We start from the raw sequence: 27080 nt of genomic DNA, 5'->3' as shown, positions 1-27080 counted from the left end.
CATACGAAGAGTCACATATGTGAGTGTGCATGTGTGTGTGTGTGTGTGTGTGTGTGTGTGTGTGTGTGTGTGTGTGTGTGTGTGTGTAGGAGGCACTGCTGATTTTCCCTGTTGTGTATTTAAATAAAGAGTGCATGGAGTGGCAATGGAAAGCCACCTGAAAGATTCAGCACTCAGCCTGAGTCCAACTAGAGGCACGGTCAGACAAGCACGGGTCTTGCACGCCTTTTCTGTCTTCTATAGAATGGAAAAGAAACAGTGTGTGGTGTGTGTGTGTGTGTGTGCGTGTGTGTGTGTGTGTGTGTGTGTGTGTGCACTGAGGAAGTGAGTTTGAGTCCTCTTAAATAAACAGTCATTACAGTGGAAAGCAGAGAAGTGTACTGCCAGGGCAAAGCGAGCTCTCTCTGGAACACCTCAGGAGGGGTTTTAAGCCACACTCACTGCACTTACACAAGCACTGTGCAACATCACAGAAATCCACAGAATCACAGCTCTAAGAATCAAACTACTCAAATCAATGAAAATGAAAGGAATGGAGAACACTTAGGCATTTCAAACATCTTCTCCATGTAAATACGTTAAATAGCTAATATGAAACAATACAGGTCCAGTTTAGCCATATCTGAGAAGTAAGAGGCCAATATTCACTTACAATGTTCTATCAGAACATTGTTATAATAGAAAATGAATGAAAGGAACTGATCTCCAGTGTAGTACATGCATACTCACTTCCACTGTATTTGGGAACCCAGCGAACTGTGGGAGGAAGGCCGTTAATGTTGAAGTGTTTGCCGTCAAACTGGGAGCACTGCTCCTCCCGGAAGTCCTTCCGGCCCCTTGGACATGGCTCTGTGTTGCACGAGCGGAACTTCATGCGGCGTCCCACACAAAACCGCCCACCATTCCTTGGCCTATCACACACACACACACACACACACACACACACACAAACACACACACATAAACACACACACACATAAACACACACACACATAAACACACACACAGCCATAAATACTTTCTCTTACAACGAGAAGAAAAACAAAAAAAGGCCATAAAAAGATGGGAGGCTTTCTTGAAATATTTATGACAATAAATATTTATTTTTGATTACTTTTATGAAAGTTTACAGTGGTATTTTTCTTTGAAAATGTTATCAAATATATTAAACTGACCTTTAATTAATTAGTTCTCTCTGATGTGGCAAGTCTAAAAACATTATTTTACAAAGAAAGACTCAAATAAGGAGCTAAACTTTTTTCATGGCTGCAGTAAACGCAGGCATAACAAATGTTTCCCTTGATTTAGTCAATGATACTACATTTCAGCAGAGCAGTTTGCTCCTATACATCAGAAAAATCCATCCAGTTCTCTCTATGGGTGCCACTCTGGTGCTTGTCCAGTGCTTAGGCATCTCATGACTGGACTACTGCAACTCTTTCTTGGCAGACCTTTCCCTCTGAGCCATCAGACCCCTGCAATTCATCCAGAATGCAGCTGCATGGCTTGTTTTCAACCTCTCAAGGGTCTGCCATCTTGTAGTTGTTCACATTATATTTAAATGACTAACACTCAATTACAAAGCCAATGCTGGAGCAGCTCCCACATCCCTAAAAGCACTAATCTAAGCCCATTCTGCACCACACTGCTTTCAAGCCTCTAGTACTGATTGACTTGAAACACAAACCCTCCAGACAACAACACTCTTCTCTGTCCTGGCAAACAAGTGGAACTTCCACTGGCTGAAACATGTACAGCTGAAATATGGTCTTCTACTGAGTCAATAAGCACTGAAACATGTACAGCTGAAACATGGTCTTCTAGTGAGTCACTAAGCACTGAAACATGTACAGCTGAAACATGGTCTTCTACTGAGTCACTAAGCACTGAAACATGTACAGCTGAAACATGGTCTTCTACTAAGTCACTAAGCACTGAAACATGTACAGCTGAAACATGGTCTTCTAGTGAGTCACTAAGCACTGAAACATGTACAGATGAAACATGGTCTTCTACTGAGTCACTAAGCACTGAAACATGTACAGCTGAAACATGGTCTTCTAGTGAGTCACTAAGCACTGAAACATGTACAGCTGAAACATGGTCTTCTAGTGAGTCACTAAGCACTGAAACATGTACAGCTGAAACATGGTCTTCTACTGAGTCACTAAGCACTGAAACATGTACAGCTGAAACATGGTCTTCTACTGAGTCACTAAGCACTGAAACATGCACAGCTGAAACATGGTCTTCTACTGAGTCACTAAGCACTGAAACATGCACAGCTGAAACATGGTCTGCACAGCTGAAACATGGTCTTCTACTGAGTCACTAAGCACTGAAACATGCACTATATAAAAAAACTTGTCTTCTTTACAAATCCAGCGAGGTCTTTAGCCTGATAATATAACCTGACCTATCTATGCTCACAGGAGGATATGCATTTGATAGAGACTACAAAGCACTTCTGAAGTCACTCTGGACAAAGGAGTCTGACAAATGTTGTAAATGTAAATGCACTGTGTGGGATCTCTGCCTGTTGTAAATGTGTACAGCTTTGGGATGTGCTCTCTCTTTGTCTCTGTGTGCCTCTCTTTCTCTGTGTTTGTGTCTCTCTCTCCCTCTCCCTCTCTCTCTCTCCCTCTCACTCTCTCTCTCTCCCTCCCTCTCACTCTCACTCTCCCTCTCTCCCTCTCACTCTCTCCCTCTCTCTCCCTCTCACTCTCTCTCTCTTCGTCTCTCTCTCTCTCTCTCTCTCTCACTGTCGTGTGAGGGGACTCACTCAGGCTTGTTGCAGTCCCTCGACGTGCTCCGCGTTCCTCCACCACAGCTCCGGGAGCATATGCTGTAGGGTCCCCACGGGCCCCACTCACCATGCACTGCTCTCGTCTCCATCTCCTTGTTCACACACATTCCATGTCTACAGTGCTGCACACAGGGAAACACACACACACACACACATACATGAAGGTTTTAAAACAAGGCTTAGGGAAATTGAAATTAATACCAATCAGTTTTTTGATACCCAGCAATGTACACAATGTGTCAAAATAAAACCATCAACAGCCCTGGTTGATTTACAGCTGAGTGGCTGTATGGCTGAGTGGAGTCTGCCCTTCATTCCTGCTGCCCTAAGCCCAGGTTTATACTTAAAACTACATTTGAAGAGAAAATCCAGCACATGCTAATCCTGCTATTATTTATGCAGGTAGAAAGGCTGCAGCATTGATCCAGCTGGAGGACTAAATCTAGGACAGTACCAGGTCAGTGTTGAGTCTGCTCTCCTCTCAGCTGGACTGGTACCGGGTCAATGTTGAGTCTGCTCTTCTCTCAGCTGGACTGGTACTGGGCCAGTGTTAGTTCTGCTCTCCTCTCAGCTGGACTGGTACTGGATCAGTGTTAGTTCTGCTCTCCTCTCAGCTGGACTGGTATGGGGCCAGTGTTAGTTCTGCTCTCCTGTCAGCTGGACTGGTCCTAGGTCAGTGTTAGGTCTGCTCTCCTCTCAGCTGGACTGGTACGGGGCCAGTGTTAGTTTTGCTCTCCTGTCAGTTGTACTGGTAAAGGGTCCACTGTTCTCTAGGCAGGAGTAGCGGAGGCTGCAAGGTGAGAGGACCCTGCATTGTTCACTTACACATGCATGAATATGAATGTGTGTGTGTGTGTGTGTGTGTGTGTGTGTGTGTGTGTGTGTGTGTGTGTGCATGTGAGTGTGTGCGTGTGTGTTGACATCTTCAGATGGGTAGCACTGAGCTTAACCAGGATCACTGATACATTCCTACACTAATGGTGTCACACAATCTGGACACACACTTTCTCTCTCCATACTGTCAAGCTAAGCTGCAATGGTGCAGACATAATACACAGATTTAATAATTAAATGATCAGAGTCTAAAATTCTATAATAACTTAAAAAATTAGGATATATTACCCACCAATCCTCTGAATGGCTACAGGCTTCTCACAAAGCACTCAACTCACAGCTGCTTAATAAACACTCTATTAACATAACATTTACTGCTAGGCTAACGCTTAACACAATGTGACCCCCCCACCCCCTATCCACTTTATTCACCTCTCATATACTCACACACTCTCAGCACAGGTGAGTGGACCCGCGCAGGTTCCACTGCGAAGTGGGCATGGGGAAAGGGGGCTTTACTGGCACTGCTAGTGGGTGACTAAGCACAGCTCTGCTTCATCGCAGAGCCGTAACCGAATCTGTCCATGGCGCTGCGCTCCTTTCAGAGCAGGAATGCAGAACGGCCCGGCGTCTGTCTCTCTGGGTCAGCCCGAGCACATGCCCACCACTGGCACACACATAAGCACACACACACATAGCACAAGCAGGCTCCAGGCTCGGCAGTGGCACGCACACGCTGATAAGGAAACCCGAGAGCACAGCGACAGAGCTCATTACGGTCTCCAACATGCAGCTTTTCTCTTTCACTCCCCCTTCTGTCTGTCTGTCTCTCTCTGCATCATTATATCACTGTCTCTCTATCTCTGTCTTTCCTTACACCTTTCCTTCATGCATTCTGAATCTTTCACTCCACCTGAATCACATAATTACACTGGAAAACAAAATATGCCTTGGCATTGACAAGCAGGAGACGCAGTGGCCCCTATTAATACACTGTGTCACTGGCTCTACATGACTGGCTCATTCATACCATGGCAGAAAATAATGGCATTTGGCACAGAGCAGGCACAAGCATTTATTGATATACATCTTTTCTATAGGGTTTCTGCTTCTCCATGACACAAGTACTCACAAAGCAGTGGTATAAAATAAACTGTAAATTGCATATATCACTCATTCCTGACTGTGCACTTAAACTCCCACACAAAAAGCAGTCTCTCTGCATTTTTCCACAACATTTTTTATGTTTTTGTTTAAGGAGGAGGTTTATCCTAAAGCTGGGTGCAGGTTCAGTGGAGTAATCTGAGGAACGTAACGCACCTTGCTGTGGGAAAAGGGTGAGCAACGAACAGAGCTAAAGGAGAAGACAGATGAATAAACACAGTCCTCCACCCACTCTTACCTTCCTCCTCAACCTAGTGAGGACACAAAGTTCAGAGCTGAGCCACTACCACTGTGCTGGACACTAAGTGTGATCCACAACCTTCTCTCCACCACGCTGGACACTAAGTGTGATCCACTACTCTCTCTCCACTGTGCTGGACACTAAGTGTGATCCACAACCTTCTCTCCACCACGCTGGACACTAAGTGTGATCCACAACCTTCTCTCCACCACGCTGGACACTAAGTGTGATCCACTACTCTCTCTCCACTGTGCTGGACACTAAGTGTGATCCACTACCCTCTCCCCAACGCGCTGGACACTAAGTGTGATCCACTACCCTCTCTCCACCGTGCTGGACACTAAGTGTGATCCACTATCCTCTTTCCACCATGCTGGACACTAAGTGTGATTCACTACCCTCTTTCCACCATGCTGGACACTAAGTGTATGAACCGTTCATAACAGCTAGAAGCTTTGTGAATGTGCTCACCCATTATACTGGGTTAATTGGCTAATTTAAATCTTTAAAGTAACAAACCCATTAATTAATCCCCAACACACAAACACAGTGCTGCTTTGCTGTGCTGTATATGATAGCCACAGTAGGTGCTATGCTCCCCCTGGTTAAACTAGGCCATTTAGCCAATTAGAGATTGGAACAGGCTGATATTGGTTAATGCTGGGTTGATGTAGCCTTAGGTTGTACCAGGTATCAGAATGTATAAAACAGGGTTTGAATAAGACAATTCAGATAAAACAGAGGTAGAGTAAGAATGGCGATTAATTATGCTAAATGACAGGCAGGTGTTAATTGCTCCAGGCATAACACACCTTATAAAACAAAATTGATATTTTGTCTTCCAGAATAAATTGTCATTTATTTACAGAGGTTAATTTATTGTACTTACTTATATATTTTTTTATTTTTTGAATTGGCTGTGCAATTTATAACACTCAATATCCCTCAGCTGGAAAAAAGTTTAAACCACATCTGACATGGAAGGAGTTTCAGAAAACTGAAAAGCAGTGTAACTTACACAAGTGCTTTTCATTGCACATTATATTGTTCCATTGTTTTGTATGCTTCTTTGAATGCCAATTTTTGCACTGAGCATCCTATTAGGAACTTGTCCATATCACTTATATTGTTTATAAAGTGTAAAATACATTCTTACTCTTGTTCACTTAATAAGCTCTTTCCTGTGTAAAACCTTTCTTTATTTGCAGGCTCTTAAATGCATGCATTCTAAGCCCTGTGTGTTTGTGTGTGTGTGTGTGTGTGTGTGTGTGTGTGTGTGTCTTGTCTGTGTGTTTCTGCCCCATTGTGTACAGGAGGATACCCCAGGACCACCAGGGAGCCCCTTATGAGGACCCTAAGAGCTGTCACACTGAAAGGGAAGCAGGCTGTTAGACTGGCCCACACTCTGAAGCCTCTCTAAGCCTATAGGCATTCCCTTCCCTGCTGCTAGTTCATGTTTACAATTCCTTTATTTTGCTTGAAAGGTAGTTTGGGGGGGGCTTGACAAAAGAGAATTGACAGAAAAAGAGGTGACAAAGAAATAAAAACATAGTATGGGGTGCCTTCTCTGGCCATAGAGACATCTGGGACCATCGCTAAATTTCCAATTAGTGTACTCCTGAGGGGGCTCACACAGAGTCTCTGAAAAAAGACAGCGAGAACGAGATCAGGGCCTGCAAATACAGAGAAGTAAAGAGCACAATGACTCTCTGTGGGTCGCTATGTACTGGCAAAATAGTCAAGATCTGGCCTTAATTGACAATGCTGTGAGATATTTGAAGGCCTTATGGGACAAATCAGCCCAGCTGTTGCCAGCACATGTTCTAAATTAGAGAGTTTTACCCAGATACACACACACACACACACACACACACACACACACACACACACACACACAAAAACAAAAACAAAAACACCACAACATATAGGTGCTTACTTGCGTTCACTGAACTCCTGAAAACACATTAACCTCTGATTGCCACAAATTTCAACCATGCCGAGCGAGTGTGCATGCCAGTGTGTATGCCAGTGTGTGTGTCTTAAGCCTGTGGTGACCAGCCAAAAAGAAACTCTAAGCCATTTGGGGAAAGGCTTGCTCCCAGCATCTGCTCTGCTGAGCTGCTCTTTGGTTAAAGTCACCCTGTAATTGTGAGGAAACCTCTTCCCAGCACGTCATTTGGCCCAAAAACCCCCATACATCAGTGCAGGAATGAGAGGACAGGCCAGCTGATCTAAAGACCTGGCGCTCTTTCATTTTAACACGGCCATTTCCATAAGACATGAGCTTTCATGTTGGCTTTCTCACAGCCTAGGGTTGGAGTTCACCATAGGCACAGCAGGGATCAATTTGCACAGTCCTGCCTCTCTGACACACAAACACACAATCAAACACACACACACACACACACACTCAAACATATACGTGCACACACAAATTTGCATGCACACAGAGACACACACTCACACACACAGAGCCGGGATGAAAAAAAGGCTAAACATCATAATTTGTCACCTGTCTCTCTGCATTGTAAAACATCCTTACCGATGTGAAGTCATGTACACACCCTTCATGCTAAGTGTTTGTGTGAAATTATATTTTAAAGTGGCAAACACTGCATGCTTTCTGAATTCACAAAATCAGATGATGTGGCTTTAATTAAATTCTTTAAATAAAAGGTTTCAGCAAACTTATGTATACAGTGGAAATCGCTATGTAGTAATATTGATAAATGTTACAATTTATGCAAGTTAATAAATAACAAATACAAAAAATATAATACATGCAAAATTTTATCAATACAATATATTTTATATTTTTATATTTTAGATTTTATCTTATTTAAAATTGAAAACTATAATAATTAAAATATGATCTACAAAAAAGAAGCTTAAAGAGAGCAAAACAATGTGGTTTCTTTCTGTAACTGGTAAAAGTGTAATGTGTGGGTGTGTAGTATAGTGGGTGAATGGAACAGCTGATGTGTCCAAAGCAGTCATTTGAACTCCTAATGACAGTGTGAAGTCCTTAGCACGAACCACCAGAGCACAGGTACCTGCACAGAGGAGTTGCATCACCTTGACAGGATGAAGGACCACAAACATACAAACACAGATGTCACCTACATCTACAGCCCAATACTCCTTCAGAGAGGTCCTTCAGAGTGTTGAAATGTGTTTCAACATTAACAACAGTCTGTTTATCTATGAATAAGCACTGTGACAGATTAACTGATTCTTAGTTCCACAAAATCTGCTGACTCCTCTTGTCAGAGACCAAAACGATTGTGATTCCAATCCCATTCACTATGCCAAATGTAAATGTCAATCCTACGTGTAGCTCCTGCCTTTCAGGTTTCAGTGTCGCAAACACCTGTACAATTTGTGTGCCCACATAATCCAGCCCTCCAACCTCAGCAAGAGGTTGAAATCGTCCTTGCTAGATCGCCTTGCGTGTGCAGGAGCATGGCCAAGCAAAACAAGCGTTCATTTGTTCAACAAAATCCGCGTGGCACGTTATTGGCCGCCTCGGTGGAAGCGTGGACGTGACATGGATCTGCACCACAGGCTCTGGAGCCAGGAAGCATGCCGCGGAACGGCGCTCCGTGAGAGCTGCCAATGGCCGCGGCGGCCAGCTCACACCCCCACCAACACATTATTCCCTTCCATCAGACTTCTCCAAGACTTCACTATCTTGCATTAATTGTGTGAGACGAGGGCAGGTTGCAGAGAGTGGGAGAGGTCCCCTGAGTTTAATCACACTGCAAGCACAATGCCCACTTTTGTGTTGTCTTGATATAAAATGCCTTAGGAGATTAGGTAGAGACACAACAAGAGGAATTAGAAAAAAGTTACAAACTGACAATATCTTCCATGTATTAATATCTCCATTAATTGATATTGTTTTTCACACAATGGTTAAAAAATCCTTTAAAACCCTTAAAAGCCTTTAAAAACCTTGAGCACCAAAAGCAAGCATTGCTTTTCCTGATGGTTACAATTGAAAAGTGTGTATTACCGGTGTTGAAGCTGGCGCTAAACAGCAGAACATAATTAAGATACAGCAATTCTGTATGTGAGTGTACGTAAAGACTAAAACAAACAGGCCTGTAGGCAAAGTATGAACAAAGAAAAGCCCTCCGCCAAGCATGCGACTATGAGTGAACTAGGAAAAACTCCCAGATGAACTTAGATGTATCTCAAATGTAGCACTTTTATATCCAGGTTAAAACATTTCTAATCTTGTGCTTATAGTTGACCTCTTTAGTTGACCATTTTATCCTTGCATTTGTAGCCTTTTAATGTATTTTTCCTCTTTAAATTTTTTTTTCAATTTAAATCAGTGGTATTTAATTTTATTACTAGATGATTCTATGTAATCGTGACGGAGACCGTTACTTAGGAAGGTTAAATGGGTGCTCTGGCTGCTATGCTAGAGAGCTGACTCTTTGGTCCAGTGCTCAGAGCTCACTTTTACTTCCTGTCAGCCTTGGGTTTGAGTCCCAGGTAGGGTGGCTGCCTTTAGCCCTTGTTACACATTGTGTCAAACGTGGAATGGCAGTGAGGCCATTGGGAGCTGGGCCATCGGGCCCAGCTCGATGAATCCACCCCGCTGTGATGGGATGGTGTAGCCCAGTGTGAGAACCCCTGATGAGTGGAATGGACATAGCCCTGATGGAAAGGGCGGTTATGTTTGGAGGGACATGTGGACAGTGTCACGCACAGAGGACACTCCCTGGAGGTGAAGGCAGTGTAATGGGGACCGTCACTCTCCAAAGGGGAGGATGGAGACAGTCCCTTAGGAAGGTTAAATGGATGCTATGGATGCTATGGATGCTATGGATGCTCTGGCTGCTATGCCTGGGAGCTGGCTCTTTGTTCTGGTGGTCAGAGCTCATGCGTAGCTCCTGTCAAACATGGATTTGAGTCCCATATAGGGTGGCTGCCTTCAGCTTTCGTTACAGTAATGCTTTGCTCTTTTTTTTTTTTTCAAAAACAGCAATAAGCTGTTATTTAATCATGTAATTATTTTATGTTTTATGTTTTGAAGCACTTTGGATTGCCACTGTGTATGAAAACTACTAAAAGTGATATACAAATAAACTTAACTTTCTTTGAAAGTACAAATTCTGTTGCACGAGTTGTGTTTAAGTGTTTTGAAGTAAATCTGCATGGTCCGTGTGTGCTTCTCTCGCTGTGCTGCTGAACCCAGGCAGTGCTCTTTAAAGAAGTGTGCGGAGGGCCAGCCTGCTGGACGCCAGGACGACAGGCTGACTGTGTTAAGGGCGTCCACTCCACGGCTTTTGGAAGGGTCACAGGGTGTGACAGAAGAGTGGTGGAGGTATTTATACACAACACACAATGGCACACCCCCATTAACGCAAGGCTCACTGGACCAGATGACCAAACAGTCCTGCTAGGGTCATGTGACCATATTACTCACTCCAGCGCCCAGCTAGTGGGAGGGAGGGGGAGAGAGAAAGACTAGAGGGGAGTTTGAATTAAAAAGAGCCAAGCAATTACTACCACCAGCAGGGAAGCCTCTCCAGCAATGCAGTCACTCTCCACTGGAATTACAGTACTTCAGTAAGAGACAAAAGTAGTTCCAATAAAACTGTCAGCTAAGTTCACTTTGAAGCTAATTTGTGAGACATAACAATTAGCAAATAACATGTAGATCACATGAGAATAACAGTAACTAGCCTCTACTTGATTTTATACGTCTACTTGATTAGTTTTTATGGGTTTTTTTAGGAGTGGTATTATATTAGCAATGCAACATCTATTTGTATATGACAAATACAGGTCTTTAATCCATACTGTGTTACATATAATTGCAGAATGCTTAAGCTATACTTAAGATTGACAGTCATTTAATTTCAGTGACTTTGTCATAATATTTAGAAACTGTCTAGAGAGGAAAAAAGAGATTTTTTTAACAAGCCTCCCTGACTTCTTAGCCACATTAAAGCACTGTAAACAGACAGGTGAGCTGAGACAGAGAGCCTCTTTTCTTTCAACTCCTTCCACTTCAAAGTGACCTGCAAGGAGATGACACCAAGCCCTCAGCTCCACAAACAAAGGTGCAGGTGCAATGAAGGGTAACAGCAGAAAAAAAGAGGACCCTTTGTGCCCCCGTCTTCTCTCAGCAATGTGGAGTTCCAACCAGCAACCCACTAATTGTCTTCACTCAACTGAAGAGACTGTGTGCTCCAGTAATCAAGGAAGTGGCATTTACATCACATCTATTTATGTTGGGACTGTGGAATGGTTAAACAGTTCTGTGCCATTGTAGCCTGTGTAATAATCGGAATGTTAAAGATATAACATATCACATGAAATTGGAGACCCACATCGCTAACGAATAATGATGTCGAGCTTAGTACAGAGATGAACTTCTTCATGCTTCTGTGGTTTTAATTTGAGAAACTGCATGACAGTCCAGCAGTCAAGGAGAGCACATGGAATGTCTCCCGGCACAGAGAAATGCCTGGGACGCTGCGGTTGTCGAAGCTGAATTAATGTACTAGTCATTGCGTTTAACATTTCTGTATTCAGAGTCAACGTGGTGTGATCCTGAGCCAGTATGGAGCTGCGGTGCTTGTGTTTGAAGTTGCCTTACACACCTCCCATGGGGAAATGGATAAGCAGTAAGTTGGAAGGAGCACCTTCTTCACCCAACTCTCTCTCTCTCTCTCTCTCTCTCTCTCTCCGGAGCCTGAATCAGAGATGTGGGCCTTTTGTGTGCGAGCTAGTCCTAGCCCACAGCTCCCTGACCAATCACCCACTCACCCGCATCTTAAAGTGGTCTAGGGGTTGTGGGTTCAGAACAAGCTGACTTGAATGAGAGTGCTGTACAGCATCTCATTTCAAAGACCAAGTAGTCCCCTTCCCTTCACAACATGGCCCCTTTGAGGCTCCTGCCCCCCCACCCCACAACAGTGCCAGTAACATTGCACTAAACAAGGCTAATTAGCATAGCATCCCAAAGGTGGAATGCAATGAAAGAAGCACTTAGTGTACAGACTGCTAATGCTACAAGTTGTACATGACAGGTGGGCCTATTTAACTAATTGGGGTGTTACATTTGCTGTTACATTTATCATCGGGGAACTACAGAATATGGGTGACTACTTACTCATGCTTCTCCTTTCTGAGATAAAATATAATCTTTTTTTCTTAAATGGAGTAATGTACATTTTTTTAGATCTTATCCCAGCTAATGATGCTAATTATACTTCTTCAAAACAAATCTGACACGTTATTCTTCAAAGTGTCTGGTTTAACTAATTGCCTCAAGCCAGTGGGTAAAATGAATTATTAAAAATGAATGAGCAAAATCAAGCAAATGGCATAATGTCATGACGGGGCTTTTTATTTTTTAACCTGAACTTACACACAACTGTACTTTATTCACTTTACATGCTGAATACCAAGAAAAGCTCGTATTACCCTTGTCAGCAGTCTAATAGTTCATGGCAATGCACCACCGACTGTCCGAAAAAACATTAGTGGAAAAGTCTCACCATGCCATGACCGCATTCAGTTCCATCAGCCAGGGGCATGTGCTGGGTGCGACACCCTTTGTGGTCCCCTTCAGAGCTGGTGCACCAGAGTCGCTTACACTGTTTCTGTGATAAGAAAGTTTTTCATTGAAGACAATGAAGCAGACATTGTCAGAATTTAGACAATTAGAATATAACCTACAACAAGAAATCCTTAACTAAGTAATTTCATGCATATTTTGGTTCCAAATATATAGTGACTGTATCTTTAAAATGTTGTAAGTGCACATTAATCGTGGTAATACAGGGTCAAAAAGTAAGTAATTTCATAAAAGTGCAGGAATGTGAAGCAACCTCAGCAAATTCACTCAAGACTACAAAACAAATGTTCATGTTTAGTTCCTACGCTTCCAGTTCAGTCCATTAGCAATGGCTGGTCTCCAGAAGGATCACACCCAGCCAAAGCTTCAGACAATGTGAGAACTCAACATGACTTCACAAAGGCTTAACATATGCTTAAGGACTTTCTTGAACATGCCAAACACTAACAAATCAAACTACTTTATTTGAGTGTCCAGAAGGAAATTAAGACAATGCACTGTTACAGGACATGTTATACATTACTAGACTGAAGACCTTGTCTATCACATTGTCCTGGAAACCACAGGAAAAGGCAACACTGCTCTTTGAATGTTTATATGAAACTTGTTTGGACAGTGGGTGTGCTTTAAAAATTTCCTGCTGAGGAAAACCGGGACACTGTTCTCTCCTTCAGTCATTTTCCCATCCTAGCCAGCACAGCACCCCAAAACTAGTTTATTACACCAGCACCTCAGTTACATCAACAATAACATCATTCATCATTTTTTCAAACTGCTTTGTATCGTGTGGCTTCATCTTGTTCTCATAACCTGTTTACAGCGATTCCTCTGATTCATCTACAGTTGAATCAGCAGTTATGTCTCAAGGCATCTTCAAATGTGAAGCTCAGCCTTACCATAAATGGGCAGACTTGAGAGCCAGGTCCAAACATCAGCTCACACTGCCGGTTAGCGTTGTAGAGTTGACCTGGGAGCTTGATGGGAAGGTCATAGATCCTGCCAACTGGTTCATCCAACAGACACTCTCCATAACCAGTACTGAAGGACAAAACACAGGAACGCTTCAAGAGACACTCCCCATAAGACAAAACACAGGAAAGCATCAACAGACATCGTCAATACAGTGACTTACACCAGTCTGAGCAAGCTTTGTCTTTAATATTAAAACTCTTTCACTTGAAGTCTGCATTCATGGGCTATCCTGAGATACTTGCTGACTTACTTTGCAAACCTCAACAGAAACAGCAGGGTAGCACGTTGGATAGCAGTGGGTGGTCTGTTTTGTTACCTGCTCATTTCACTAAATGACGTGACTCTGTCAGAGCCCCTCCGTCCTACACGCAATATGCTGCATTTCAATACACCTTCCTAGAACCTTGATGTTCCTCTTCACAACGTCCAAAATGGAAGGATTGGGAATGCTATACATGCTTGCCAAAAATAAAGTTCCATAACACCAATCTTACAATACTTTTCTTTCCAAAGGTAAACAGCCTGTCCACCACACCCATCATTTCAATTATATAGGAGAGGTCACAAAAGAACAGCTGTTTTAAACATGTTCATCATTGCACTGGATTTAACCGCAGGTTTTAGACAGTGAATAGGCCTTTCAGCGCATGGCATTAGAGAGTCATTCAGCAGACTGCTGTAAGCATCCCAGTGAGAGCATGCTCTCGGTTCCTGGCCTCTCTGTGTGTGTCTGTCAGTGGAGAAAACAGAAACTGAGGGCCACAATGGCAGCTTGATGTAATTATGAGACATGTGGACACGGCTCGAACAATTTGTCCACCAAGAGGGCTAACTAAACACCTGTTTCTCCCCGAGCCTGCTCATTACTTCAGCTTCTCCCCATCCCCTATGCTGTGGGAGCGCTCATAGGCATCTTTGTTTTCAGGCAGATGGGGGGGATATAAAAGACTGCAGGTACTGTATGTGCATTTTAAGGAGGGAGTCCATTCAACGATGAGAGCAAAGCAAACTATGAGAGCAGGAGAGAGAGGGAGAGACAGACTCTATGGAGGCATCTCTCAGCACTGTCCCATCAGCACCTTGGGTATATGGGTGTGTTATTAAAAACAGCGGGTTTTTTCATAGAACTTTCTTATATTAAAGTGTGATGCATGAAGTCTATCAAGACCCAGAGTAAGCCGAAGCTTTCTGGCACAGATGCGGAGCCCACACCTGTTAAGCACTGAGGTGAATTCGGTAAACGTATCGAATAAAAATCAGTTTTGGTAAAGAGAGGCAATGCTAAAGGGAGGCAGGGCCTAAGTGCCTTGGCTTAGATGACATGTGGTTGATTTATAGTCCTACATGACACACAGCATAACATGCGACACTCACTGCAGTGTGCTGGCATCTTGCCCACCCGCATGTTTTCTTCCCTATACTTTTCTAGGACAAAAGTAAAAGCGGTCTGTCCAAATAGCCAGTACATGAACAACTTGATAAATCACTGGGTTCCAGATTTGTATGCTACCAGCCATTCTCAGTCAGTCAAGGATGAGAAAAGGATTAAATTAAACTTTTAGTAGAACTGTGATGAATGGTGTGATATATTTTGGACACAGTTCCATTCATTAATTGGAGCTCTGTATCGACTATGTCTCCCACTGGGACTTTAAAAGGGGGAGATTAATATCTGGAAAAATGCTTTATACCAGCCAGCACTTTAATTACTGCACATATACATGAATTACTGCAATTTAGCACATGAGCATAACTCGTGTGCACTGTGCGCTTGCTTCCAGCTGCAGAGATGCATAACAGAGAAAAATGTAATGTGCACATCAGTATGTGGAAATAAGAAACGTGGGTGCATTTCTTTCGATAACTTTCAGTTTGGACTTAGCACTTTGAATGGTTCTCTTATTTTTCTGAACAAATGAAAAAGTGAAAATGAAAAAAGCCATACTGCCTTTCAGGTAGAACTGTTATGATCCATACAAAAATCAAAACTGAGGAAGGTTTTTCTTCTCGAGTGTCCTTGTATATGTTTGTGAGTCCTTGTTTGTGTGTGTTTGTGTATGTGTGTGAGTGTGTGTGTGTGTGTGTGTGTGTGTGTGTGTGTGTGTGTGTGTGTGAGAGAGAGAAAGAGAGAAGAGGGCAGGGGGAAGAGACCAGGAGTCTGTGTTTGTTCCTGCACTGTACATGCCTTCATTTTCCAACAAGAATGTAAAGAACTAGAAAACTCTTAAGAATGAATGGCCAGTCAAAACACTGATGCACTTAACCACATCGCCTCTCACAAGTCCTGTACTGATCCATGCTGTGCTGATCCATGCTGTGCTGATCAGTGCTGTGCTGATCAGTGCTGTGTTGATCAGTGCTGTTCATTGTTGCCTTGGCCAAGAACAGAGAAGCTCCCTAACATGAGCTCCACACCCTCCTCCACACTTCATGTTTATAAATATCGCCATTGTTAAGCAAACTGTTTTTTCTGATACTCCCACACAAAAAAACCTGTCAGTCTCCCCACCACTGACATTTCCCTTTCAGTTTCAGTTGTGAGTTCAACAAAATCGCCCACATGTGATGCCTCATATGAAAAAGGATTCCCTTTCCTACACTTCTGAACACCGTTCTTTCCCTTCACTGGAACACTGTGGCCAGATCTTGTAACGGAAGGCCAGCCATGGCCAGCCAAGCCAGTTCAACATCCCTCACACGGGCCTTCCACACAGCCCATGAGCCCTTGTCAACAAGGGCCTCTTTTGTGGAGGTCCCACAGGCGACAGCACCAGAGAGCGGATCAAAGGGTCGTGTCCAGCAGGAATCTCATTTTAACTGACATTTCCCCATGTTGAAGGGAAACCCTTCAGCTGAGGCGGCTGCTTGCAGCTTCACTGTGGAAGCCCTGAATGAGTCGTCGTCCTGGGATACCGTTGCTGTGGGACAAAGCACGCTGGCAACTAAATGATTGTTTGTCCAGCATTTCAAGAGTCACTCTAACCGAGAGGAGCAAGGAGAGGAGAAACAGACAAATAGAAAGAGAAAAGAAAAACAGACAGGAATAAAGTAAGGTGGGTCCAACAACAGGATTATGACTGATCCTTTATCAGCAAGAAAATACATTTGAACAAAATGCCAAAACAGCATGGTACCTATATAGCAAATTACATTTAATACTGTACTAAATGAAGAGTCAGTGATCAACTCCCTAAATGTCAATGGAATTTGTCAATCCATGTCTATGGGATTTTCCTTTTTGTTTCAACCAAAACTTTGGCAGGATATGTAGTAAGCCTCTAAATTAGGAATTTCTAGTGATATAACCATAACAGCATTTCCCGCATCTGGAGACTAATTGTCCTGTAACTGAACAGAGAGGCACTTACTCCAGGAATTCTGTGATGTACTTTCGACTGCATTTAGACCAGGACCATGGGCTTGTGTCATAGTTCAAGGTTGGGGCCATGACATGATACTGATGCTTCATTCCAGCTTCTCGGCACTTTGGGTTGTCATCATGAGGCATGTTGAAGCTAAAACATACACACAAACATGAACCCACACACACACACACAAACAGTCATTAGGAAAGAATATAGTGCTAAACAGATTTGGATTGGCAGAAGGGATCTTGGGATTGGCAGAAAGGACAAATGTCAGTGTTTTTTCAGGTCTACATCTTAAATGGTTGCCCCCCTTAATTTTAACTAGAAACTTAAAGCAGCATCAATAAAATTGGATTCACTTGTTTCTTTACTACAGCACAGTACTGCAGGAGGAACTATACACTTGTTCGTGGGTTATAGAAATATTCCACCATGTCTTCATGCTCAGAGAGTGCCAAGCCTGACACACAAAATTCATGGAAAATTGACTTCTTTTACACCATGAAGTCAGAAAATATGGATAAAACAAGACATTTAAAAGACTGAAAGTACATTTTCTTGGGATTACATGGAAGGGTACCAGGGGAGAGAGTTCAAAGTGATCTCATTTTAACACACACACACACACACACACACACACACAGATTGTCAAATGTCACATACAGTAGTTTGAAATGGATAAATAGGCTCAATGAGTCTTTTTTTGAAGAAAAATCTAATTATGTTGTTTTGATTCACCGGATGGACTGTGCTTGAAAGTGCCTTAGCAACGGCACAGATCCAACTGTAATGTTAACCACCCCCCCACCCCACCCCCACCCACACACACACACACACACACACACGCGCACATACACACACACTTACACGTGACAAGGTTGACACTGGACAGATTATGCACAGCTGTGTTGTGTTTACTGAGATACAAAATATTCCAGCTGTGAGTTAATACATACACACACGCACTAATATGGACATATACACACACAAACACAATGATGTCCAATTCACATAAATGCATTCTATGAAGTCCCCATTTTAAAACAGTGCAGCAGGAATCTCCACAGCCATAGTGTGTAACTGTCACCCCATCAACTCATTCAATGCCACGTGACTCCACTTCTTTCTTGTGTGACTGCAAAGGTCACATGTAGGCAGGAAACGATCTGGCAGTAAAGTGAAGGAGAAAAGCTGTTCAAGCAGAGGCCAGCTGGTGCGCTGCAGTAGCCCCAAACGGCTCCTCAAGGTGCCAAGACGTCTTAGGAAAGACCTGAATAATTTCATGCTTTCACTTATAGCTATGAAATTACATGTCATTAACACCTGTGCATTTCACTCAGTGTCATTAAAACCTTACCAAGAACATCCAGCTACCTGCTGACCTACAGGACATTTAGAGAATCTTGTGTTGCCAAAACAGGTCCCAAATCATTTGGACTTGAAACTACGAAGTGAGACTAATACTCCGTAGGACTATATTTAGACTTGTCAAAGATGGACAGACACATCATATTAAGTAACTGATAAAACACGTTTGCACTTTGAGTATTCCAAAGGAAAATATGCAAATCGGACTAATTTTTACAGTGCTGGCACTAGTAATGGCACTGCTTCAATCTACTCTTTGTTCTCTTGGAAACTTTTAATCCATTTCCAACTTGAGCAGGCCCAGTTGGCCACAGCTGACAGCGTGAGGGCCTCTGGTGTTAGAGTTGATGCAGGCCCACTTGAGCTAATGGAATTTGCTCCAGCTATCAACTCTGAGGGGGAGGAGAATTTCTGCGATTCTTACACAGAGTCTGACACTAGACTCATTCACTAACTGCAAATGAGGGTACTGCAGTGAATTATGCATAACATCTTTTGAGTGATTGAGTCATATGTTATGAGTCGGTCATCTGTCCACAATAGCTTTATTCATAAGCTCACCACCATACATTTACACACATGGTGACAGTGGCATGTTGTGAAAACAGACACAAATGGAGGCCAATGTCATCACAACAGAAGACTTACACGGTAATTATGTGGTATAGAATGACGATTATACCAAAATGTGGGGTACTCTCATATTCTTAATAGCTAGCACCACTGAGACATGTCAGTTTCAGAACCTCTAAGGACAGATCTGTAGCATGCTAGTCTAACAGCTTTGCTGCAGAGTTCTTTCATATGCTATTTATATGTATATTTCATATGCAGGTTGTAGTACACATCAAACAATGGCGAGGACTTCTAAACAACAATAAAGTTGTATTCAACATGAAGACTGAAGAATGTGGGGTTGACACCCCACTCCCAGGATGGAGACTTGCTCATGCACACGGGCTGTAACCTGCTGGGTACAGAGCCTGGATTAAGCCTGGCCTGCTATTAAACATGGAGTGGCTTTATTATGCTTTGCACCTGTGAGCTCCTTGGAAAGGGGGGCAGATAAGAGCGCTTTTGTGTGATGCATGGGGGCACTTTCGGGCAGGCAGACCCCTCCAGGGGCCGAAACTTACACATGGCCCAACTCATGAGCAATGGTGAAGGATGAGCTCAGACCGTTCTCCTCACTGATAGAGCAGCTACGGTATGGATCACACATTGTGCCCAACTCCGCCAGGCCTATACCGAGAACACACACACAGATTAGCAGAGTTAAGATCAATAAAAATTTAAATATATTGTGAAAGCACTGCAGTGACTTAGGACAAAGACAAAAATCCACATCACTTTCATTTATATTCCTTTCATCTTTACTTTAATCAAGTTTTAAATTTGCAAACTCAGGAAACATGATGCAGTGTATTTCCATCTTTGGGCACAACATCTGACCCTGACTCTCACACCTGCCGTTACAAAGAAAGGCCCATTATGGGTCACTAAGTACACTTTAATTTAATAATCACTGTGTACTGAGGCTTATTCTCAGATCTCCTGTTAGGCAGTGGCCCAAGGTGACCATCACACAGCTGACCACAGATCCATGTGACTAAAAGGCAGAAGCCAACCAAAATACTGGCAGCTCTGATAACTATCTACTTTCAGGTCACATGCAGTTAGGTGTCATTGGCATAACCACGGACACTGCTACTGCAGTAGGAAAAGTGAAGCAGAGTGGGACATTGTCACCAACAACCAGGAGTCTTGCAGGTTGATGACTGACAAGGCCATTAAATGAAGGTGATTCCAGCCAGCTGCTAAACCTCAGCTTTTAGCATAATGTGTCTATTATGCTAGGCGAAGCTTGTGTTGACCCTTTTACTGAAAGTGGACAAGGTCACAATCACAAAAGCTTTTAGACTCAAATGTGTTTACTTCATAAAGCCTGGGAATGGGAGAGTTTTTTCTTTGTCAAAATAATGATGTAATAAAACACATATGTAGAGAACCTGTCATATCAAGCCTTTTTTTCCCAAATGCCAATATACAATGTGCATTACTTAAAAAGTCTGCCTAAACTACATTACTAAACTACTACTGTGATTAGGTTTTGGTTTACACTGTAAGGTGTAAGAAATATGGCAGTTAGGTACATTTAGGTACTTAAAAATACAATTAGGTACATAAACATGCAGTTAGGTACCTAAAAAGTAGCACTCAAAGTAGATTATTAAAGTGGCCTAATCAAGTGTAAATCTAAAGTGTGATTAATATATAGTGATTTGCACTGTTCTACAGAGCTTTGCCTTTTTTGCTGATACATACACAAGCACATATGTGGTCTTGGTAGGAAACATGGGATCAGCCAGGGACCGTGCAGTACCCAGGGTTATGACCTTCCTCCTGAGCCCTTCAGTAACAAGTCTAATATGCTGCAGTAGAGAAAACCTTGCCAGATAGCCTCAGCTACAATTTGCCCTACATTACGTAGCATTCAAAGCAGAGTCCCTGCACTATACGCTACTCACTGGCCCAAAAGGATTTTATTTAGGAGAAGAAAAGAGTAGAGAAAAATTCTCCAGGTGGACTGACTTTGCAGAGGGTCATGTCAATTTAGATGTGTGAGGAACACACTCCTGAAACCTCTGCTGGGTGTCATGAAATCCAGAGAGGGGGTGGGACTAGATCTAGTAGGCCGCTGAAGACCACAGCACATACATCTCAACTACCTCAGAGGAGAAGTGTGCTAGTGTGGCCCAGCTGACCCTACGCAAGCATTCTTACACCTGTCCATATTTTTTTTCTATACTGACCATTAAGAATGCTGATCAGTTTTGAACCTAATATTTACAGATTTGTGGACAAGCCATGGTTGATCCTAGATCAGACACTGGATAATTATGGGAGCATCTGGAGAAGCCTTTACCTAAGGTGTCACACTTGTCCTTTGCTCTACAGATATCCTCCCTGTATGAAAACACAAACAGACCAAAGGCAAAGTTTTGTGCATTACTCATAAATGAGACACAGTGAAAAGAATTTTGTGGCAAACAATGAAACACACTTCAACTCAGTGTTGGGTTACCACTTAATTCAGCTGCAATTTCACACTGTATTATAGTAGGGTACAATAGGCAGAAACTTGGAAACTGAATATTACATTATACTACATGTTATGAAAGACCATGCGACCACAGTTATAGTAATTTGGCTTTCAGACAAATGCAGAAATTATTTACTATACTTTTAAATTTGTTGTTGTTTTAAATTGCACAACCCAAATCTCTAAAATGAATGATAAGCATCAAATACCTCAGAGGTTAAAGATGGAAGTTGTACAATAAAAGACGATACAAGTACCTGGTGATGAGCAGTGCAGTGTCGTGATGGGAGGGATGACTGTCATCCAAAACATTCTGACTGTGCTGCCACACACAAAAGTTGTGCAGTGTCGTAGCAGCATAGAAGTTCACATTTGGCCCTTCCTGAGACACATATAGAGCTTTTAACTGAGTCCCTCGTTCTACAAGCTTACAGTTATTTGAAAACTATATCGTAATAAATGCAACACAATGTGTAATTCAGAGAACGTTCGCATTGGAGGAAACCATGAATATTTGAGAAGGTCAGACTGATTCAACTCATTAACATGTCCTCAGGATAAGGTGGTTTAGATGCCTGTCCTTCATCGAAAGCTGCTGAAATGTATCAGGTGGTATATACCTGTTCATTGTGAATAATGATCAATTTGACAATCATGATATTGATGAAATTCCCCACACTTGGGTCTTTGTAGACTGCAGCCACCTGGAATGAGAGGCACACAGAAAACAGAAAGGCAAACCAATGTTCAACATGTTTATCAACAAACTGCAGGTCAGTAGTCAGAAGCCACATAACTTAGCCTGACATATTTAGAACACTTCAAAAAGGCCTAAAATTGTTGGTGTGGTTCCAGACCCACAGACTGTTTTCAGACACATCACTATGACTAAACATGGTCAGTATCAAGGTATTACGATATACCAGGGTATTTACAAATCCTGAAGGTATTTTCAGTACCGTCAAAAATACAGATGCTCATTTGTCTATTAAATCGATAAATAAATGCAACAATATTAATGGGAAAAAAATCTAAAATGAAATTAGTTTATTAAAACAGAGAGCTATATGTCATTGCAGTAGTAGCTCAGTGGTTAATGTACTTGACTTGTATTTAGAAGGTTACCAGTTCAAGCCCCACTGCTGCTAAGTTGCTGCTGTTGAGCCCCTAAACAAGGCCCTTAACCCTCAATTGTTCAAGTTGTAATTGTAAATTGCTTTGGATAAAAGTGTCAGGTAAATGTAAGTTCCATGAACAATGTGTCTGGTGCTTAATTGTGATGGCTGGCAATGTTGGGTTTAGCTTGATTTATTTTATGTTGTGTTTTAGCAAGCAAATAAGTAACATTAAAAAAAAAAAATCCTCAAAAGAAAATGAATGAACATTTTCAGGTTGTTGAAAACAGAAAGTGATCTACTCTAAGAAGTGAAGATGTAAATGTAAATGAAGATTCTGCAGACATCTGTACAAGCAACAAGTCCGCCAACTTCAGTGCTAACGTTAGTGCTAGCATTAACGTCACAACAGAAGCTAGCAAGCAACTACATATCCGTGATCCTCCTGCAGAATAGGTACTTTAATTTTATTGTCACATTTTTTTATTGCAACAACTGGGTTTGCTCTTGTGTGTTGATTATTGCTGTTACTATCTTAATGCGTAACTGTTCTTATGATGATGCTAAATGATGGAGTCTGTGGAAACTTTGCCAACGTTTACATTTTTACTGCATGTTTCTCTGAACTACATTTAATATAGTTTAATATCATAATATAATATATTGTAGCCTATTATTTAGCTGGTAGTTGTTGTTTTTTAGACCTGTTGGCTGGTCTTTGAAATGCATGTAGTAGGATATAGTTTTATAGTGGTGTCATAATTGAATGGAGATCTCTCTTGCTCGCTTGGTCTCTGAGTAGTTGTATGTGTATGCATTAAAGAGATTAGACATTAAATGTAACCTGCAAGCGGGTAGGCAGGTCTTGTGCATGCTATGAAATATAATCATAGTCTTCCATGGCAGTATCATTGTATATTACAGCAAGGTATGCTGAATCTATGACCTATGGAGGAAGTCTTCTAACACCAGCAGCTCAGCCTTTAAGTTTCTTTTGTTGTTGTTAATATTTTTTCACAAATTACATCATATATCGTATGCCCAAGTGAAATGTCAGGAAGGTATGAAAAAAGATACCACCCACGTCTAACTATGACCTCAACAGGCCCCTAAAAGCCCCATCCATCACATACACCAGACTCCAGCCAACCCTGTCTGCCACCCCTGGGTTTCTCACTCAGCCTGGCCTTTTGGAGTTTATAATTACTGCGAGGGCCTGTCCTGTGTCAGAGTTAATGGAACATTCCTGGCTGTTTAAAATGTAAGCTACTGTGCTGTATTTCATTGACAAATTCATATTTAACGTATGTACTTAATTGTTCCAAGCAAAACAAATCCATCAATAGACACACTAAAATCCTGCAGATAAAGATATACTGATAGGGAGTTAGGACATGCGGACAACACCCACAAAGCATTTACTCCAAATGCAAATACACTGCATTCATGTGGAGTGTTACCATAACGCATCAGACTCAGAACATCCCTTTTATGAGCTTGTACTCAAAAAGACATTGAGAGCAAATGTGAAGCAATACATAGCCTATATTAGCCAACTCTTGTCAGAATAGATGATAGGCATATCACTTTTCAAGTCATATCATTAGCGATAAACGAAATATAAAGATGATAGAAATTTTTTGAATATAAAAAAAATAATAATTTTTTTAAAAGGCAACAAAAAAGTAATTTTGAAAAATATCTTACTTACTACTGACATGATTGTTAGAATGTAGTGCTCCAGGTTGCGTCCGTGGTGCCGTACCATCTTGGCGTCCGCCGTTACCATTAGCTCTACGAAGCGTGGGTAGGACAGGAAGCGTTTCCTACGAGCGCCGCTCGGCCCGTCTGACCGGCGCGTCGCTGAGGGTCGTTCATCCACACTTTCCCAAACTGATTCCAACTCTCCCAGGAGCCTTCCATTGCTATGAAAATGGCCATGGTTTATCGCATAATCTGTGGAAAAAAGATAATAACGCTATATTTAAAAATGTTAAGATGTAGTCTAATAAATTTGACAAAATAAACTCCACATATATACCAATCACTAACTCTTATTATATTCGTGAATATTATTTTTTATGAAATATTAAGAGACATAAAAAAGTTCTCATTATTGACCTGGTACTTTATTAGGCAACGCCATGTCGTTTTCCCGTCATTCCAGCACATCGCATGTTACATTGACAACGATTAGTCTAATTTAACTTAAAAGATATCTTGTAGAAAATGGAAAAACAATTTAAGATTCAGTTACATTATAACGTCCTGAAAGTTTTGACCCATCTTAACGTAACAAATGTGTTTTTGCCGGACCACCTGGTGGGCTTGTCTACAAGTGGCGTTTTCACTCACTGATGGACTTTCTGCGAAACGTAGCAATACCAATCTAGTCACAGTTTAATAAAGCTAATGAGCTAACAAGTAGAAAGTGATACCAGGAATCATTTGTTAAATATTCATGCATGTTTTCGCAAACTAGCCAATACCGATCCTTTCATTGAGCCGCATAGCCATGAGGCATTGACAATTAACACTTATTATTACCTGTGGTTATAGTTAACAATGGCAAAGTACAAGATGGATTAATAATTTCACACACTACGCAGCAGAGTAAGTAAAATAAGTAGGGAAATGGGGCATTTTTTCTTTAAAGGTGCCATACAGAGATTTATTTAATTTCCCTGCCTGTGTTGTATTCAGATAAATAGCCTTTGCTGTCATATAAATCTTCAGTATAAGATGTATCTTTGTTAATTCCTTTGTCAGGAAAATGTTTGAACAAGACAAAGGAACTAGTTCAGTTGCATAGATATAACTATCTATAACTAACCCGCTCCTTCGAGCTAATGTTAGCTTTTTCACCAGTGAAGTGGAAACGATCAGTCATTCTGTTAAAATTGGTTCTGCTTGAGAGCTGAAATATGCAGGCTCAAACATATATGGATGAATGCATAAACGCTACATGGTTCACGTCTCAGTTTGACATACTGATTGTCTGAGCCACTGTAAACCAGCCAATCAGGGCAGAACTCATAAATTATTAATGAGCCTACCAAAAACTGAAAACAGCTTGTTTCATTCTAGGGCCAAATTATGCGGTTGTAAATGGACATATAAAACCTACCAAAGTCGCATACCTTTTATATAGACATCAGAGAACTATTTTTAAAACACTGAATAAATGTATTCTAGGGCCACTTTAAGATGTAGAGGATCACTCAATTTTGTGTGCTTTATAGAGTTCCAAGCATTTAAGATGTTGTACTGATCACAACTGTATGAAAGATGCTGTGAAATAAACAGTAGGGCTGTAAAACTAGGCCTGCCTACTCATCTTGCTTATTTCTTATGTGTTTTGCAAAAAAAAATAAGCATGCACATCTAGTGTTGTCATCTTAGCAATTCAATGACTTTTCAGACCCCTTTAGTGACTTTTTTTCTCCAAAAAAGCACCTAGAGAGTAATGCAGCAGCTTTCTGGACAAACCTTTGCTACTTTCCATAGAAGAGTTTCGCACCTCTTCCTGCATCTGCTCTGTTCAGTGAGCAGCAGAGAGGCGCAGCAGCATATTCATGCATGGAATAGATGTAAATTAGCTGCACATCTGCAAACAGTTTTGGCAAGAACCAATCACTAATCAGCATTGTTTGCGTGTCCTTTGTTTTAATTTAAACAGATCATTCTGACTGTTAAAAAGGGAACATCTTTCTTGTGGTTTGTTACCCAGACGGAGGCTGTACCCTTTATTGAGAGGAAAAAATAAGTAATAAATGTAATATATTTACATTTTACATGTAAATATAGCCTCAATAATAGCACAAACCTTAAAGTCATTGTCTTTAAATTATGTTTGAATTTTAGTAGTGCAGAGCAGCACGGTGGAAATAGCTTAGAAGTGACTGCTAGTTAACATGAAGTGTTAATGAGCTCGTACCCACTGTTTGACAGCAGACAGAAAATATGTAAATAAGAACAGCTTTACTGGGAATTTGATTGCATTAAAATGCTGTATATGTGAGCACAGAGAGTAGGAGAGAAGCAACCAGATATAAAGGGCTACCATCACATGACACCAGGCAGAATGCAAATATAATGTGATGACGTCACAAATATGCTAAATCATATTTAGTGACATTGAGATACTCATCATCTAGCTACATTTACATTCAAACAGGTCTTAGCTCATTTCCGTTTAAAAGTTCCAATGAAAGTTGGCAACACTTCACATTTCAAACAGTCAAAATAACCACTATGACCATTCGAGTAGGTTGTGGAATCCTGCTTATAGTATTAACAAGGAACTGTAGTCTTGAGTGGAGCTTTAGGCAATCACAGCTAATTGCTGTTGTTCAGTTCACATTACACCATTTCACCAGACACAGTAATGTCAAGATTTTACTCATGTTGTCCTCACGTTTTGACTCATTGGGGGGGGGGGGGGGGGGGCAATGAGGATAATACAGAATTCTTAAGAACTATTTCTGACTTCAGCATTATTATTAA

General features: G+C 41.7%; 1 protein-coding gene across 1 annotated transcript in view; it reads right to left on the bottom strand.

The window, feature by feature from the left end:
* Positions 1 to 27080, bottom strand: part of LOC113571825 (A disintegrin and metalloproteinase with thrombospondin motifs 20-like) — a 77971-nt gene that overhangs the window by 36077 nt on the left and 14814 nt on the right. Inside the window, exons 4-13 of the mRNA XM_027000985.2 lie at positions 24286 to 24530; positions 22080 to 22163; positions 21717 to 21841; positions 21283 to 21323; positions 19493 to 19598; positions 16989 to 17135; positions 13545 to 13686; positions 12569 to 12673; positions 2783 to 2928; positions 730 to 911 (exon numbers count right to left, since the gene is read on the bottom strand). Coding sequence (XP_026856786.2) covers positions 730 to 911; positions 2783 to 2928; positions 12569 to 12673; positions 13545 to 13686; positions 16989 to 17135; positions 19493 to 19598; positions 21283 to 21323; positions 21717 to 21841; positions 22080 to 22163; positions 24286 to 24530 — 1323 coding nt within the window. The remainder of the gene's footprint in view (positions 1 to 729; positions 912 to 2782; positions 2929 to 12568; positions 12674 to 13544; positions 13687 to 16988; positions 17136 to 19492; positions 19599 to 21282; positions 21324 to 21716; positions 21842 to 22079; positions 22164 to 24285; positions 24531 to 27080) is intronic.

This window comes from Electrophorus electricus, chromosome 2, assembly GCF_013358815.1.
Source record: "Electrophorus electricus isolate fEleEle1 chromosome 2, fEleEle1.pri, whole genome shotgun sequence".
NCBI classification, from domain to species: domain Eukaryota; kingdom Metazoa; phylum Chordata; class Actinopteri; order Gymnotiformes; family Gymnotidae; genus Electrophorus; species Electrophorus electricus.
This window is presented reverse-complemented; position numbering and strand designations above follow the sequence as displayed.